Source organism: Capricornis sumatraensis, chromosome 4 (assembly GCF_032405125.1).
Source record: "Capricornis sumatraensis isolate serow.1 chromosome 4, serow.2, whole genome shotgun sequence".
NCBI classification, from domain to species: domain Eukaryota; kingdom Metazoa; phylum Chordata; class Mammalia; order Artiodactyla; family Bovidae; genus Capricornis; species Capricornis sumatraensis.
The window spans coordinates 88190847-88207920 of NC_091072.1; the positions used below are offsets into that span (position 1 = coordinate 88190847).

General features: G+C 39.4%; 1 protein-coding gene across 1 annotated transcript in view; it reads right to left on the bottom strand.

The window, feature by feature from the left end:
* Positions 1-12270, bottom strand: part of MYRFL (myelin regulatory factor like) — a 119462-nt gene extending 107192 nt beyond the window's left edge. The window contains exon 1 of the mRNA XM_068971449.1: positions 12225-12270. Coding sequence (XP_068827550.1) covers positions 12225-12270 — 46 coding nt within the window. The remainder of the gene's footprint in view (positions 1-12224) is intronic.
* Between the last annotated feature and the right edge of the window lie 4804 nt (positions 12271-17074).

A 17074-nucleotide genomic window follows, 5' to 3' on the forward strand; every position in this document is an offset into this window, starting at 1 on the left:
GTCTGCTGTTTATAGGTTAGAAATATAGTTCTTTCAGCATTAACATTGTTACAATTCCACGTGACTGTGTCCTGAATTGCTTTTTTCACAAACTCAGTGTTGTTCAGTGTAAATAATAAACGATGGCTGATTGGCTCAATACCTTTGGAGATCTGTCCTTGTGGCACAGCTTCTGGGAGAATCATCTAACAATTCACAGGATTTAAGGTAGGAGAGGGAACTGGTCTGTCTACTCAGTTTTCATGACAGTATTTCAGTGTCTTCACTAGCTGATTATCAAGTTCATACTTCTTCTCCTTTAAAATTAATTACTTGAAATATAAATTAAGCAAGATCCTCTGGCCTTTCTGGGAGCCTGGGGATCCATTTTTCCAGGAGACTTCCAGCCTTTCAGCATAAGTATTAAACTTTTATGCTGTGTCCATTTTCTTTTAACAGCACATACTAACGTTAATACATACAGGAAAAATAAAACAAAAGAAGAGAAATAAAACACAATCAGCAGGTTAACCAAATTAATTTAACTGTGGAAGACAGATTTGGGCAACAGAAACCAATCACATTTCTTTTAAGTAGCATAGGAATACAACAAGGACTCTCTTTTATGTCCAAGATTTGAAGAATGATTGCTGGGGTTTATTCTGTGTGCACATGTGTACTCGATCATGTCCAACTCTTTGCAACCCCGTGGCCTGTAGCCTGCTAGGCTCCTATGTCCATGGGATTTTCCAGGCAAGAATACTGCAGTGGGTTGCTATTTCCTCCTCCAGGTGATCTTCCCGGCCCAGGGACAGAACTTGTGTCTCTTGCATCTCCTGAATTGGCAGGTGGATTCTTTACCAACTGTGCCACCTGGAATTCCCAGTTTGTTCTATTAGAAAGTCTAATTCTCAGCTCAGTTCAGTTCAGTTCAGTCACTCAGTCATGTCTGACTCTTTGCAACCCCATGAATCGCAGCACGCCAGGCCTCCCTGTCCATCACCAACTCCCGGAGTTCACTCAGACTCACGTCCATCGAGTCAGTGATGCCATCCAGCCATCTCGTCCTCTGTCGTCCCCTTCTCCTCCTGCCCCCAATCCCTCCCAGCATCAGAGTCTTTTCCAATGAGTCAACTCTTCTACCGAGGGTCAAAATAGAGAAGGAAGGGAAAGCAGAAGGAAGAAGGAGAAGGAGAAGGATGAGGAGGAAGACAGCCCCAAAGAAGCAGAGCTAAAGAGGGGCTGCACACCCACAGTCAACAGGAGGGTTGACTCATCTACAAATCAATGCCTCCTGCCCAGATTCCGAAAAATGTGACCAGGAAGCTGCTTGTCCTGTGGCTTTCAATGTTCCTGCCTGTGTCAGCAAAGCCTTCCTTCCTGCCAGTCCAGACAAAGGGGACAGCCTGGCAGAGCACTGGCTGAGGGCCGAGTCTTTAGCCAGGTGTAGGACAGACTCATGTCCTCTTCAATGCAAGAAATAAAGGAGAGAAATCCAGAAGACTTAGGATCTTGAAGAGAGATCAGGCTCAGATTTGTTTATTTATTGATTTGGCAAATATGGTCCAATGCCCACTACTGTGCTAGTCCCCAGCTGCCAAGTCTATAGGAATGAATGAGACATAGTTCCTTACTACCAGGAGTCCACAGGAGATAGACACAGAAAAAGGTAATCCAGGCTTTGAAGGGTGAAATGCAAAGTGCCCTGGGATACATGGGAGCCCTGACAGGTGGATACTGAAGCAGGGACCCCGAGGGTGAACTAACTGCCCTTAGCCAGGTGAATGAGAAGGGGGAGGGTGTTCCAGAAGGAGGGAGCCCCATGTAACCTGGAGGTAAGAAAAGCAGGAGCTTTGGAAAATCACAAGTCAGTCAGACTTGGGTTAAACTCCAGTTCTTGAACCTCTTTGGGTCTGTTTCCTTTTCCAAAAAAGAAGATGGGTTTTACCACCTTAGAGTGTCACTTGCAAACTAAAAGTGATAACATATATAATCCCACTACGAACAGACTGTACTTAGGCTCCCCTGAACTCTTCTCAGTGAGGTCTGTTTCCATGTTTCTCTCTTCATTTTGCAGTTTTAGCAAGAATCCTAATAAATCAGTTTAACCAGAATCCCTTGTCCTTCGGGTCTGATCACCCTCAATGTCAACCCAGCCCCTCATCCTCCACCATCCCCCAGGTCACCATCTGACTGCCCAGCCTACTTTCAGGATTAACCTGCTCCCTGACTATTAATGCCCACTTGCTGTATTGGGAGTTGAGCTCAGTCTCCTTCCCTCACTGAAAAATTTCACCCCAGTGGTTATTACTTGCAACAGCCCTTCTCTTGAATAAAGTCCTCCTTTACCATGCTTTGTGCTTTCCAGCTGGCTCACTGGTAAAGAACCTGTCTGCCAATGCAGAGGACAAGGGTTTGATCCCTGGTTTGGGAAAATCCCCTGGAGAAAGAAATAGCAACCCACTCCAGTATTCTTACCTGGGAAATCCATGGACAGAGGAGCCCAGCAGGCTACAGTTTATGAGATTGTGAAAGAGTCAGACATGACTTAGAGACTAAACAGCAACAATATCATGCTTTAACAAGAGGCATTGAATTTTTTTCCTTTAATACTATTAGTGTTTGACACATAATAAATATTCTTTCCCTTCCTATCCCTTCTGTTCTTCATCCCCACCCCCAAACACAGAATTTATGTAACTTGATAGATTTGTTTCAAAGCAACAAGATTCTCTAATCCACCAGGGAAGGAAAAAAGAGGATCTTTGTGTCCACATTTTGCCTCTATAAAGTCTCACACACAGAATGTATATGGAGCAAGAGGAGTAAAATTCTCAATAATGCTTTTTCACTATTTTAATATGCATAATGAGACAAATAACCATGCAGATTTAAAAAGCTTTTTCCATATATGCTTTTATAAGCTTTTAAAAATATAAATTTTACTAGAGTATTTTACCGGATATTATATTTTTTTAATTCATTTTGGATTTCTAACCTTTACTTAAACTAATTCAGTTCAGTTCAGTTCAGTCACTCAGTTGTGTCCAACTCTTTGCTACCCCATGAATTGCAGCACGCCAGGCCTCTCTGTCCATCACCAACTCCCGGAGTTCACTCAAACTCACGTCCATTGAGTCAATGATGCCATCCAGCCATCTCATCCTCTGTCACCCCCTTCTCCTCCTGCCCCCAATCCCTCCCAGCATCAGAGTCTTTTCCAATGAGTCAACTCTTCGCATGAGGTGGCCAAAGTACTGGAGTTTCAGCTGTAGCATCATTCCTTCCAAAGAACACCCAGGACTGATCTCCTTTAGAATGGACTGGTTGGATCTCCTTCCAGTCCAAGGCACTCTCAAGAGTCTTCTCCAACACCACAGTTCAAAAGCATCCATTCTTCTGCGCTCAGCTTTCTTCACATTCCAACTCTCACATCCATACATGACCACAGGAAAAACCATAGCCTTGACTAGACAGACCTTTGTTGGCAAAGTAATGTCTCTGCTTTTCAATATGCTATCTAGGTTGGTTGTAACTTTCCTTCCAAGGAGTAAGCATCTTTTAATTTCATGGCTGCAGTCACCATCTGCAGTGATTTTGGAGCCCAAAAAGATAAAAGTCTGACACTGTTTCCACTGTTTCCCCATCTATTTCCCATGAAGTGATGGGACTAGATTATCTACAGGTAAAAATAATAGAAGTAACTAAAACTTTGAAATCTTTCAAAGAAGTAGAGAATACAATTTTGTTAGGGGAAGCTTAAAGCCAGCTTTCCAAACCCTGCCAATCCATGGCTGAATACCCTGTTTGGGGTCAGTGGTTACCAAGGTCATCAAAAAACATTTTTCATATGTATTTTACAGTGCCCCAGCCTTTTCCAAAAGACAACTGATAGATCAAAGAACCAGTATTCTTACAAGGAGAGCAACACAGAACAGAAGTAAAATGAAACAAGTTCTCTCCTTAAAGTGAATTTGCAGTGCCCCAACTTCAGAACTTCTTACAGATTTATTGTGAAGTTAGCATAAATGCTTTAGACCATTCAAGAACAGACAATAATACCAATTTATTCCTTTTAACTTTGATTCTATCCCCAATCAAGGAATTGCCCACAAAACACAAACATGGTATTAAGTTTCTTTATTCTGTTTACTTTTTTTCTAAAAAATGTTGATTTCAAGATCAACATAGAAAAGCTGAACCTTTTGCAATAAAAGGAACTACTCAGTACTTTGTCCTTTGTTGCTTGGCAACTAAAGGCTATAAATGGATTTTATGATTATAAGGGCTCTGGAATTAATGTGAACATGTAAAAGTTGTAATAACTCCATGGGGACAGAAGTATTCCTTTGAAAAAAATGTATGTAGCTTTTACTCATTCTTGTTTCAAAATAAATAGAACAATTTTGTTCCTTCACACTTGTAAATGCTATAATTAAAAATCAATAACTATCATTTACCTCATCATTTCAATATTTTATCATTAATGCTCACAACCCCAAGAGGTAGGTGCTATTATCCCCATTTCACAGATTGAGAAAACTGAAACTTTAAAATATTAATTTAGGGGACTTCCCTGGTGATCCAATGGCTGACTCTGAGTTCCCAATGCAGGGGGCCTGGGTTCAATCCCTGGTCAGAAAACTAGATCCCACATGCCACAACTAAGAGTTCACATACCACAAAGACCTCACATGCTGCAATGAAGATTGAATGGCTCAGCTAAGAACTGACACAAGCAGATTTTTTAAAAGTTGAGATGACTTTAAAACAATAAAAAATAAAGAGTATAAATAGTATGATCCGAATAAACACACCATAAGATCAACACCAAAATGTGAAGAGTTGTTATCACTAAATGGTGTCATTAACAGTGATAACTATTTCTTGTTTTAGGTTATCTGTCTTTCCCACAACTGTTCATGTATTCAATGTTTAGCTCCCAAGACATTGTGGAATCTTCCAGAAGGTGACTTCTAACTCCCAAGTTGAGAAGTTTGACATCAATAACACCAAAGAAAGTGGTGGAGTCTCTGCTCAGAAGCATTTGTCTGAGTAATTTTGTTCCAGGATTCCCTAGAGTTGCTAATAACGCTGGCAGGTCTCAAATGTAGGATGTGTGCGGTGACAGAAGTTAGCTCTGACCTAGTTACAGCACATTTTAAATTCTAATAAAATCGCCTTCACCTTAGGGATCCCAGCATGAAAGAATAAAGGATTTTTTTTTTTTTTAATGGCAACAAGCCCACAACTCTTTGTTCTGGATGCTTCATGATAAGGTAACATAGTTTCTAACCACCTTCCAGCATCAGATAGAAGTGTTCAGATAATTATAAGCTGCTTGCATTATCTGGGTGGTTCTTCTTATCCTTGATGTGTTCTTGTTCCCAGTCTCCTGAAAAGTCTATACTGTTTCCAAACAGAAACAGAGGTGATCTCATCAATAAACAAGGAGCTGCTATCTCTGTGGGATAATTTCAGAGATACTAGGATGCAACATGATGTCTAAAATTCCACCATTAGAGATCAACCAAACCTACCCTTGGAGAAGGTAATCTTTTTGATTCATTTGATCAAAACAAATGTGTTCTATGAAAGTACATTGGCTACGAAACACTTTAGAGATGTCAGGTGGCATCAGCTCTTTCACCATTTGTACCTTCTGTGCAAGCTCAGGTTTTATTGGGACAGAAGGAAGAGGGAAGAAGGATGCTGGTTTGTGAGAGGTGAGAAAGGGGTGGTGCTAAAATGAATGAAAGACAAAGATTGAGAGACTGGTCAAAGATACCCTTTACCCACAAGACTCTTCTTCCCCAGGGCCAGCCCTCTACACTGCATTCAGTTGCTCAGAACTTCTGCTTCCAACCACAGGAATTCAGAAACATCAACCAATCAGAGTTGGTTTCACTTTTGGAGAAGTAATATACAGGAATCACTTGAGACATTTATGACTTTACCTTTGGTAATGATGGAATCTGAGGCTTTCCACCAACCGGCAGCACTTTGTATAATCTGCCTCTGTTTTATTCTCTGAACCTTTATGCTGTGTGTGTGTTAGTCACTCAGTTGGGCCTGACTCTTTGCGACCCCACAGACAGTAGCCCACCAGGCTCCTTTGTCGATGAGATTTTTCTAGACAAGAATACTGCAGTGGGTTGCCATTCCTTTCTCCAGGGGATCTTCCCAATTCAGGGATCAAACCCGCGTCTCCTGCATTGCAAGTAGATTCTTTACCATATGCTTGTTTTTCTTCTTCTCATATCTGAACTTACTAGATGCTCCTAACCTAGAGTTTAAACTACTGAGTAGAATAGTCTTTATCCACTTATTCTATAAGTATTTCTGTCTACTGTATGCTGATACCATATAGGCACTTTTCCAAGCTACATTTCTCTTGTCTCAACAATTCTCCCAACACCTTGGAGACTTGAGGACTTTGGTGCCTTTCTAGACACCTTTCTAGATGCAGTCTATCTGGGGTCAGTCCCTTGAGTCACTGCTTTTCTGCTCCAGAGTTTTCAGCACTTTCTTCACTTCCAAGAAAACTTAGCACCTCCATAATATTCCTGTACAACTCATGGGTTGCAGATGTTTTTGCCTAAATCCCTACCACCCTACTTTAATAATGCCTAATTAGAATTTTAAATCTTAAGCAGAGAGAGGAGGGCAGAAAATATTTTGACGCTTGTTTGACAGCAGCTTCCTGCAGGGCCTGTTCCTCCTCTTAGATCTCAGGAGCTGTTCAGGGCTTCCTGCACGTGTACAGCTTCTGGTTCTAGAAGATACCTTTCAACCCTCAAGCTTCAATAGGTGAGCAGGAGTTTCTTCAGCTAGTTTCCATCTTCTGCTTTTCCACGTGATTCACTCTTAGGAGAGTCGGCCCTCCATGTCTGCAAGTCACACATTTGCAGATTTCAACCAACCAAGGATGGAAAATATTTGGGAAAAAAGATCCCAGAAAGTTCCACAAAGCAAAACTTGATTTCGCCACATTCTAGCAACTACTCACATAGTATTTACCTTGTACTGGGCATTATAAATAATCTAGAGATTATTTAAAGTATGATGTACATAAGTTAGCGTGCAAATACTATTGCCATTTTATATAAGGGACTTGAGCATCTGTGGATTTTGGTATCAGAGGGGCTGGATACTGAGGGACAACTGTACGTAGTTTTCCCATTTCTGCTCAGTCACGGCAGGAATCTCCTCTTTATTTCATGATAAGCCAACAAGCATTTGAGAACCTACTTCCAGACCCTATGAAGAGGATGAGCTAAACAGCTTCTCACCAACTTAGAAAATTTCTTCTTAAAGATTAAATTAATGAACTATAAAATATTCTCAGATTAGCTTTTATAAACTAAAAGCTAGTCTAAAATGATTCCCATGGGAAATAAAAGATGAATCCTGATATCATAGTAGTCCAAAAGAAATACCCATAGGGAAACAAATTTAGAATGTAAGGTCACAGCTATCAAAATGAGTGAAGTAAACTGAGGGATGGGATATAACATACTTTATGTCATATTCATTTTTTACCCAGGGGGTTGTAAGAATTAAATGAGATAATGGTGTAAAGTGAATGCAATAGTACTTCAGTTCAGTTCAGTTCAGTCGCTCAGTTGTGTCCGACTCTTTGTGACCCCATGAATCGCAGCACGCCAGGCCTCCCTGTCCATCACCAACTCCCAGAGTTCACTCAAACTCATGTCCATCGAGTCCATGATGCCATCCAGCCATCTCATCCTCTGTCACCCCCTTCTCCTCCTGCCCCCAATCCCTCCCAGCATCAGAGTCTTTTCCAATGAGTCAACTCTTTGCATGAGGTGGCCAAAGTACTGGAGTTTCAGCTTTAGCATCAATCCTTCCAATGAACACCCAGGACTGATTTCCTTTAGGATGGACTGGTTGGATCTCCTTGCAGTCCAAGGGACTCTCAAGAGTCTTCTCCAACACCACAGTTCAAAAGCATCAATTCTTCGGCGCTCGGCTTTCTTTACAGTCCAACTCTCACAGCCATACATGACTACTGGAAAAACCATAGCCTTGACTAGATGGACCTTAGTCGGCAAAGTAATGTCTCTGCTTTTGAATATGCTATCTAGGTTGGTCATAACTTTCCTTCCAAGGAGTAAGCGTCTTTTAATTTCATGGCTGCAATCACCATCTGCAGTGATTTTGGAGCCCCGAAAAATAAAGTCTGACACTGTTTCCACTCTTTCCCCACGTATTTGCCATGAGGTGATGGGACCAGATGCCATGATCTTCGCTTTCTGAATGTTGAGCTTTAAGCCAACTTTTCACTCTCCTCTTTCACTTTCATCAAGAGGCTTTTTAGTTCCTCTTCACCTTCTGCCATAAGGGTTAAGATGCCTAGTAAATGTTCAGTAATCATCATTAATCTGGTTTGAATTTAAGATAAAACAAAATCTAAGTTAACTAACTTAAAACTTGGCAAGTGTTAAAGGATATATATTTTTAAAGATAAAATCATGACTTACACAAATAAAAGATGAACACATGTCAAAGATTTTCATTTACTCAATTAAGGAAATTAAGATGTTACAACTGATTCAAGGAATATTCAAACAGCAGACCTAGATCTAGGCATCTAGAAAGGTGAACAAAGATAGACGGATGGACAGATAGATAGACCTATATAGTATATAGATAGATAAGCAGATAGATAACCTGAGTCTAGCTATGCTGTGGAATGAATTTAATAATAACTGGAAACCTGGGTTTTACTGACGCTGTTGTTTAGTCGCTCAGTCATGTCTGACTACTTTTGCAACCCCATGGACTGTAGCCTGCCAGGCTCCTCTGTCCATGGGATTTCCCAGGCAAGAATATTGGAGCAGGCTGCCATTTCCTGCTCCACTGAAACTCTACTGAAACTATTGATCCCCAAATGGAGATAATTGATTTACATATCTAGACAAAATTCATTGCATTGATATCAATTATCTACAATTTACAGAGTTTCAGAATAGGTCTAAAACAGTAAAAGCTGAAAATCCCATAGAATTTGATAGCCCAGAGGACATGATGCAGGCATAGTTTTCTGTGGAAGATACCTAGTAATCTTTTTTTCATCCATGTTAATGTCTTTTACAATTTTTCTTTATGCAAAATAGAAACTCTAACAGAAGAGTTTTGCGGAATTAAATCCAATGCCCTTTATTTAAGATTACCTGTGACATAGTACATTCCAAGTTTGAAGCACTGAGATAATAAAGAAGAAACTAAAAATCTCAATATTCCTACTGCTAAGAGATAACAACTGCTAATACTTGTAGTGTAATCATCCAGTTGTTACCATGTATATGTGCATGTGTGTATATATAGTATGCTGCTGCTGCTGCTGCTAAGTTGCTTCAGTCGTGTCCAACTCTGTGTGACCCCATAGACGGCAGCCCACCAGGCTCCCTTGTCCCTGGGATTGTCCAGGCAAGAACACTGGAGTGGGGTGCCATTTCCTTCTCCAATGCATGAAAGTGAAAAGTGAAAGTGAATATGTGCATGCATATGTGTATATATAGTAACTCTTTTCAGGTCAATTTAAATAAACTCTGTTCTAGAAATATATATACATATATAATTATAATATACCAATTTTTAACCCATGTTTCTGCTTTATATCATTAAGATTTTCCTTATCATCATTTTCACTAACTACAAAATATTCCATTATATAAAAGAACTATAATATATTTAACTAATTCACCACTAATTTAAGTTATAATCAATTTTTGGTTGTTATACATTAACAAATGTGCCTCTCCTCTGACAACTTTTCTCTCGCAGTGATATCAGCTTTATTAAAAAAACAAATATTTCACATAATATCTGAGCTTCCAGTGGATGTTGAGATCCCTGGAGAATGTGATCCACCTCTTCTGCTTTAGTTGATGGGCCTATTTCTTGCATCACTGGCAGGCAATAAAATGAGGCTTGCCAGTTGCCTAGAACCACTCTTTGTTCTTGTCATTTACCTGAGACACACGGTGAAGATTTAGCATAATCAGCATGAACTCTGACGTTCAAGATCATTTAATTCACAATGATATTGTCAGTCCAGATACTTTTTAATACAAAAGTGTTCATTAGGAAAAATATATTATTTAGGATTCAGTTTATTAGAACAAAGAGTTTAAGGAAACAAAAACGTAGCTTTCAGGTAGGTAACAAATTAAGAAAACTTTTCTTGTTTTGCAGACCTTGGTTTTTTATATGAGACTGTACTTAATTGGAAGATGATATATATACAGGAGAACAACATATAACTGGCCCTCCTCATGAGAAGAGCATATCCAATTTTGCTCTCCTCATTCTAAGGAATATTTGAGAAAGGAAATCTTACTCTAAGGGAAATTCTTCAAAGCCCTACAGGCTTTCAAAGAGGTGATCTCAAAGAGGCTTTCAAGTTGGACTTGGCACACAGTCAGTGATAGATATTTGCTGAATAGGTAATAAAAAATTAACAACCAGCCCTGTGATTTTCAAGGGGAGGGGAATCACTTAAATTACTACTTCTATTTTTTATTTCAAAGTTCAGCATCTTTTCAATCTATTCATTCAAAGATAATGTAAGAAAACACTGACAATTTTATTCTCTTTCCATGGAGAAATTACTCCTCCCCAGTTAAAAAGTCTCCAAAAGGAGCCCAAGTTTAGTTCAGGCTAAGAAAGATACAATAATAATAATCAGGTTTTTGTAACCAGCTATAGAGAGGATTTGTGGAAACTGTATCTCCAAAGACTTCAGAAAATAGCATGAACAAGGACAACATAGTGACCCTATAGGTATGACAGCACTACCAAAAAACAGAAGGTAGACCAGATGAACTTTTCAGGTCTTCTCCAGTTCTGGAATGAAAGTAGGTAGGGTTTGTGCTTTTATAAAATGAATGGCTTCTCTAAAATAAAGCAGATATAACTGTAGCTCAGAGCTTGCTACTCTATTGAAATGAAAGTTGCATAGGATATAAAATCAGATGACAACAATTGAGCCACATTATTGTACCTACTGTGTGACCCAAGTGGACACATTGACTTGGACACTGTTGGAGATAGAATATAATGGGATAGACTATAGATATAGAATAACACAATACTTCTCCAGGTCCTATATTTTTCTTGTCCCATCTGGCAAAATTCAAGCCATTGGACCTACTGTACTGTGCTAATGCCTTCTGATAGTGACCTAGAATCTCACTGTCTCTTTGGTAGAAACACTCTTTAGTGTTTGACACAATATGGTCATTCAACCTTTAAACGTCTAGTATTTGTCAGGCACTTTACTAATCACAAGAAATGCCAAAAGCTCTTTCTCAATATGCTGCTAACTGCCCTTGGGATTCTGTGAGCGAGCAGGTCTGCCCTCAATTATTCTCATACTCTCTCCTGGGAAATACCTGCAAATGTGCAAAAGCTTTGGCCACATTTCCTGTTCCATGGAAGTCTGAGCATGGCTAACTGATAAGGAGCTCTAGCTGCACTAGTGTGCAGCTCCCAGTGGCTCCCTAAAAGATGTCACAAGAAGGCAAGGCCTTGCTGACATTTTCAGTGGACCCATCATGAGAATATCAACCTAACTAAATATGAGAAGTACTACCGCCATTTCAGGTTTTTAGAAAAAAGAAAATCTGTGAAACCATGTCATATAGTAAGCCTCCCCTCGGGGAAAAAGATACTTACCCTCAAATACAAACCATCATTCAATAGTTACCTATTTTTTAAGTACATATTTTGAAAAACACAGATGGAAATGGGGAAAGAGGTGCTTCTTTGCTGTTAGGCTGTTTTGTATTTAATTATACCAAGAGAAAAATTGTCTTTAGTAAACTTTGACATTTTTGTTGTGCTATATTCAATAATTTTAGAAGTAAGAAAAGTAGTATCTTATTTAGAAGTAAGTAGTAAGTATCTTTCTAGCTTTATGAAACATAGGGACTGGAAAAAAATCTAGCATAGGACAGGGACAAATTCTAGTAACATAGGAATGCTGACATCTTGATTCTTTTAATAACCAAGCTATAAGATGGAAATCCTGAATTTAAAAGAATCACTATCTACACCACTGATTTTTTTGCTACAAACACAACAAACCTGAACTTCTGACTTTAGAACAGTTAGTACAATTTTATTTCTTTGAAAGCCAAGTTTAAGTGAATTCCAAAAAGGTGAAACAGTGATTGTAAGCAATGTCACCTCCCAGGTGTTGAAAACAGGCCTCTTACCTTCAAAAAACTGTTGTAGGGCTTCGTTTTCGCCTACCACATCCATGGTACTTGGTCTCGGCTGTTACTTCCTCGTGGAAGAACTACCAGATCTCAGGAACGACGTGCTCTCCTCTTGGCTCGAAGCCTATGAATGCTCTTGAAAATTTTTCATTTTCTTTTTATTGGAGTGAAGCATCTCTTCAGCCATTGAACTGTGCCCAAAAAGATGGTCAAGTTTTCAAATGTGATTATAAAGCCAGAAAGATATGAAAGCACACAGAAGGAAAATTCATGAAGAGGGAAGTGGTAGCAAGTCCATCTATCTTACTATACAGAACTGCTTCTACTCTGCCTTTTGTCTTTGTTTTAAAGACCTTTGTCCTCGGTGACACATGTAATTACATAAATGGGCAATAAATACATAGTCTTATCTCCTATGTGTCCTTTTACACCAATATATTTATATCTCTGCCTCTATCAACCGGATCAATTTAGCTACAACTAAGCAAAGATACAGTTGATTTTTTCTTTTTACCTAGAAAAAGGGGGCAAATCAATATAATCACTTTCATAGACATGAAGACTTGTAAAAAAGAAAAGTTAAGGTTTGTTAAATATTTCCATATCTATGCATAGTGCAAACTTAAATTCCTTAATACACACCTAGTCCATTTCCTCCAGCTTATTTCCTTAGAAAGTATAAGCCATAAAATATGAGAAGTCTCTCTAATGAGCAATAGAACTTTATTTCTGATTCTGTAACTCTTACAGCTAAGTACATGACTGACTGTTAGCTGGTTATATTCCTAAATATAAAGTTATACCCAAATAACTGTTTTGTTTTCATTGCTTAGCTATTAACTTATCTATTATTAGATAAAAAAGAACATAGTTAGGAAATTAAACCAGGTCTTTCGGCTTCTTCCTTTTTCCCTAAGTTTATTTTGAAAGTTTCTAACCTATAGAGAAACTGAAAGAATAGTACAATGAAATACCCTATATTCTTCAGCTATATTTAGTAATTACTAATATTTTCCCTTATTGTTCACCTAAGAAAGGCCTCATAAGTGAACAATGCAAAGAAACAGAGGAAAACAATAGAATGGGAAAGACTAGAGATCGATTCAAGAAAATTAGAGATACCAAGGGAACATTTCATGCAAAGATCGGTAAAAGGACAGAGATGATATGTACCTAACAGAAGCAGAAGATATTAATAAGAACTGACAGAAATACACAGAATTACACACACAAAAAAGTCTTAATGACCTGGATAACCACAATGGTATGATCACTCACCTAGAGCCAGATATCCTAGAGTGTGAAATCAAGTGGGCCTTAGGAAGCATTATTATGAACAAAGCTGGTGGAGGTGATGGAGTTCCAGCTGAGCTATTTCAAATCCTAAAAGATGATGCTGTTAAAGTGTTGTACTCAATATGCCAACAAATTTGAAAACCACACCAATGGCCACAGGACTGGAAAAGGTCCATTTTCATTCTAATCCCAAAGAAGGGCAATGGCAAAGAATGTCCAAACTACTGCACAATTTGCACTCATTTCACATGCTAGCAAGATAATGCTCAAAATCCTTCAAGCTAACCTTCAACAGTATGTGAATAAAGAACTTCCAGATGTACAAGCTGGATTTAGAAAAGGCAGAGGAAACAGAGATCAAATAGCCAACATCTGTTGGATCATAAAAAAAAAAATCAAGGGAATTCAGAAAAGTTATTTCTGCCTCATTAACTACACTAAAACATTTCACTGTGTGGATCACAACAAACTGGAAAATTCTTAAAGAGATGGGAATACCAGACCACCTTACCTGCCTCCTGAGAAATTTGTATGCAGGTCAAGAAGCAACAGTTAGAACCAGACATTGAAAAACGGACTGGTTCCAAATTGGAAAAAGAGTACCTTAAGGCTGTATATAGAAAACTAACCCATCTGATCACATGGACCACAGCCTTGTCTAACTCAGTGAAACTATGAGCCACACAATGTAGGGTCACCCAAGATGAATGGGTCATGGTGGAGAGTTCTGACAATGTTGTCCACTGGAGAAGGGAAGGGCAAACCACTTCAGTATTCTTGCCTTGAGAATCCCATGAACGGTATGAAAAGGCAAAAAGATAGGACACTGAAAGATGAACTCCCCAGGTCGGCAGGTGCCCAATATGCTACTGGAGATCAGTGGAGAAATAACTCCATAAAGAATGAAGAGACAGAGCCAAAGCAAAAACAATGCCAGTTGTGGATGGGAATGGTGATAGAAGCAAGCGCTGATGCTGTAAAGAGCAATATTGCATAGGAACCTGGAATGTCAGGTCCATGAATCGAGGCAAATTGGAAGTGGTCAAACAAGAGATGGCAAGAGTGAACATTGACATTCTAGGAATCAGCAAACTAAAATGGACTGGAACGGGTGAAGTTAACTCAGATGACCATTATATCTACTATTGTGGGCAAGAATCCCTTAGAAGAAATGGAGTAGCCATCACAGTCAACAAAAGAGTCCAAAATGCAGTACTTGGATGCAATCTCAAAAACGACAAAATGATCTCTGTTCGTTTCCAAGGCAAGCCATTCAATATCATGGTAATCCAAGTCTATTCCCTGACCAGTAACACTGAAGAAGCTGAAGCTGAAGCTGCAGGTTCTGTGAAGACCTGCAAGACCTTCTAGAACTAACACCAAAAAAGATAGGGGACTGGAACGCAAAAGTAGGAAGTCAAGAAACACCTGGAGTAACAGGCAAATTTGGCCTTGGAGTACAGAATGAAGCAGGGCAAAAGCTCATAGAGTTTTGCCAAGAGAACCCACTGGTCATAGCAAACACCCTCTTCCAGCAACACAAGAGAAGACTCTACACATGGACATCACTAGATGGTAAATAGCAAAATCAGATTGATTATATTCTTTGCAGTCAACGATGGAGGAGCTCTATACTGTCAGCAAAAATAACACTGGGAGCAGACTGAGGCTCAGATCATGAACTCCTTATTGCCAAATTCAGACGTAAATTGAAGAAAGTAGGGAAAACCACTAGACCATTCAGGTATGACCTAAATCAAATCTCTTACGATTATACAGTGGAAGTGAGAAATAGATTCAAGGGATTAGATCTGATAGACAGAGTGCCTGATGAACTACAGACAGAGGTTCGTGACATTGTACAGGAGACAGGGATCAAGACCATCCCCCCAAAATGCAAAAAAGCAAAATGGCTGTCTGAGGAGGCCTTACAAATAGCTGTGAAAAGAAGAGAAGTGAAAAGCAAAGGAGAAAAGGAAAGATATACCCATTTGAAAGCGGAGTTCCAAATAGCAAGGAGAAATAAGAAAGCCATCCTCAGTGATCAGTGCAAAGAAATAGAGGAAAACAACAGAATGGGAAAGACTAGAGATCTCTTCAAGAAAATTAGAGATACCAAGGGAACATTTCATGCAAAGATGGGCTCGATAAAGGACAGAAATAGTATTGATTTAACAGAAGCAGAAGATATTAAGAAGAGGTGGCAAGAATACACGGAAGAACTGTACAAAAAAGATCTTCACGATCCAGATAATCATGATGGTATGATCACTCACCTAGAGCCAGACATCCTGGAATGCGAAGTCAAGCAGGCCTTAGGAAACATCACTACAAACAAAGCTAGTGGAGGTGATGGAATTCCAGTTGAACTATTTCAAATCCTGAGAGATGATGCTGTGAAAGTGTTGCACTCAATATGCCTGCAAATTTGGAAAACCCAGCAGTGGCCACAGGACTGGAAACGGTCAGTTTTCATTCCAATCTCAAAGAAAGGCAATGCCAAAGAATGCTCAAACTACTGCACAATGGCACTCTTCTCACACACTAGTAAAGAAATGCTCAAAATTCTCCAAGCCAGGCTTCAGCAATACATGAACCGTGAACTTCCACATGTTCAAGCTGGTTTTAGAAAAGGCAGAGGAACCAGAGATCAAATTGCCAATATCCACTGGATTATCAAAAAAAGTAAGAGAGTTTCAGAAAAACATCTATTTCTGCTTTATTGACTATGCCAAAGCCTCTGACTGTGTGGATCACCACAAACTATGGAAACTTCTGAGATAGGAAAACCAGACCACTTGATCTGCCTATTGAGAAATTTATATGCAGGTCAGGAAGCAACAGTTAGAACTGGACATTGGACCATAGACTGCTTCCAAATAGGGAAAGGAGTACGTCAAGGCTGTATATTGTCACCCTGCGTATTTAATTTATATGCAGAGTACATCATGCAAAATGCCAGGCTGGATGAAGCACAAGCTGGAATCAAGATTACCAGGAGAAATATCAATAACCACAGATATGCAGATAACACCACACTTATGGCAGAAAGCGAAAAACTAAAGAGCCTCTTGATGAAAGTGAAAGAGGAGAGTGAAAAAGTTGGCTTAAAGTTCAACATTCAGAAAACTAAGATCATAGCATCGGTTCCCATCACTTCATGGCAAATAGATTGGGAAACAGTGGAAACAGTGACAGACTGTATTTTGGGGGGCTCCAAAATCACTGCAGATGGAGACTGCAGTTATGAAGTTAAAAGACTTTTACTCTTTGGAAGAAAAGTTATGACCAACATAGTCAGCAAAATAAAAGCACAGACATTACTTTGCCAGCAAAGGTCCGTCCAGTCAAAGCTATGGTTTTTCCAGTAGTCATGTATGGATGTGAGAGTTGGACTATAAAGAAAGCTGAGTACTGAAGAATTGACACTCTTGAACTGTAGTGTTGGAGAAGACTCTTGACAGTCCCTTTGACTGCAAGGAGATCCAGCCAGTCCATCTTAAAGGAAATCAATCCCGAATATTCACTGGAAGGACTGATATTGAAGGTGA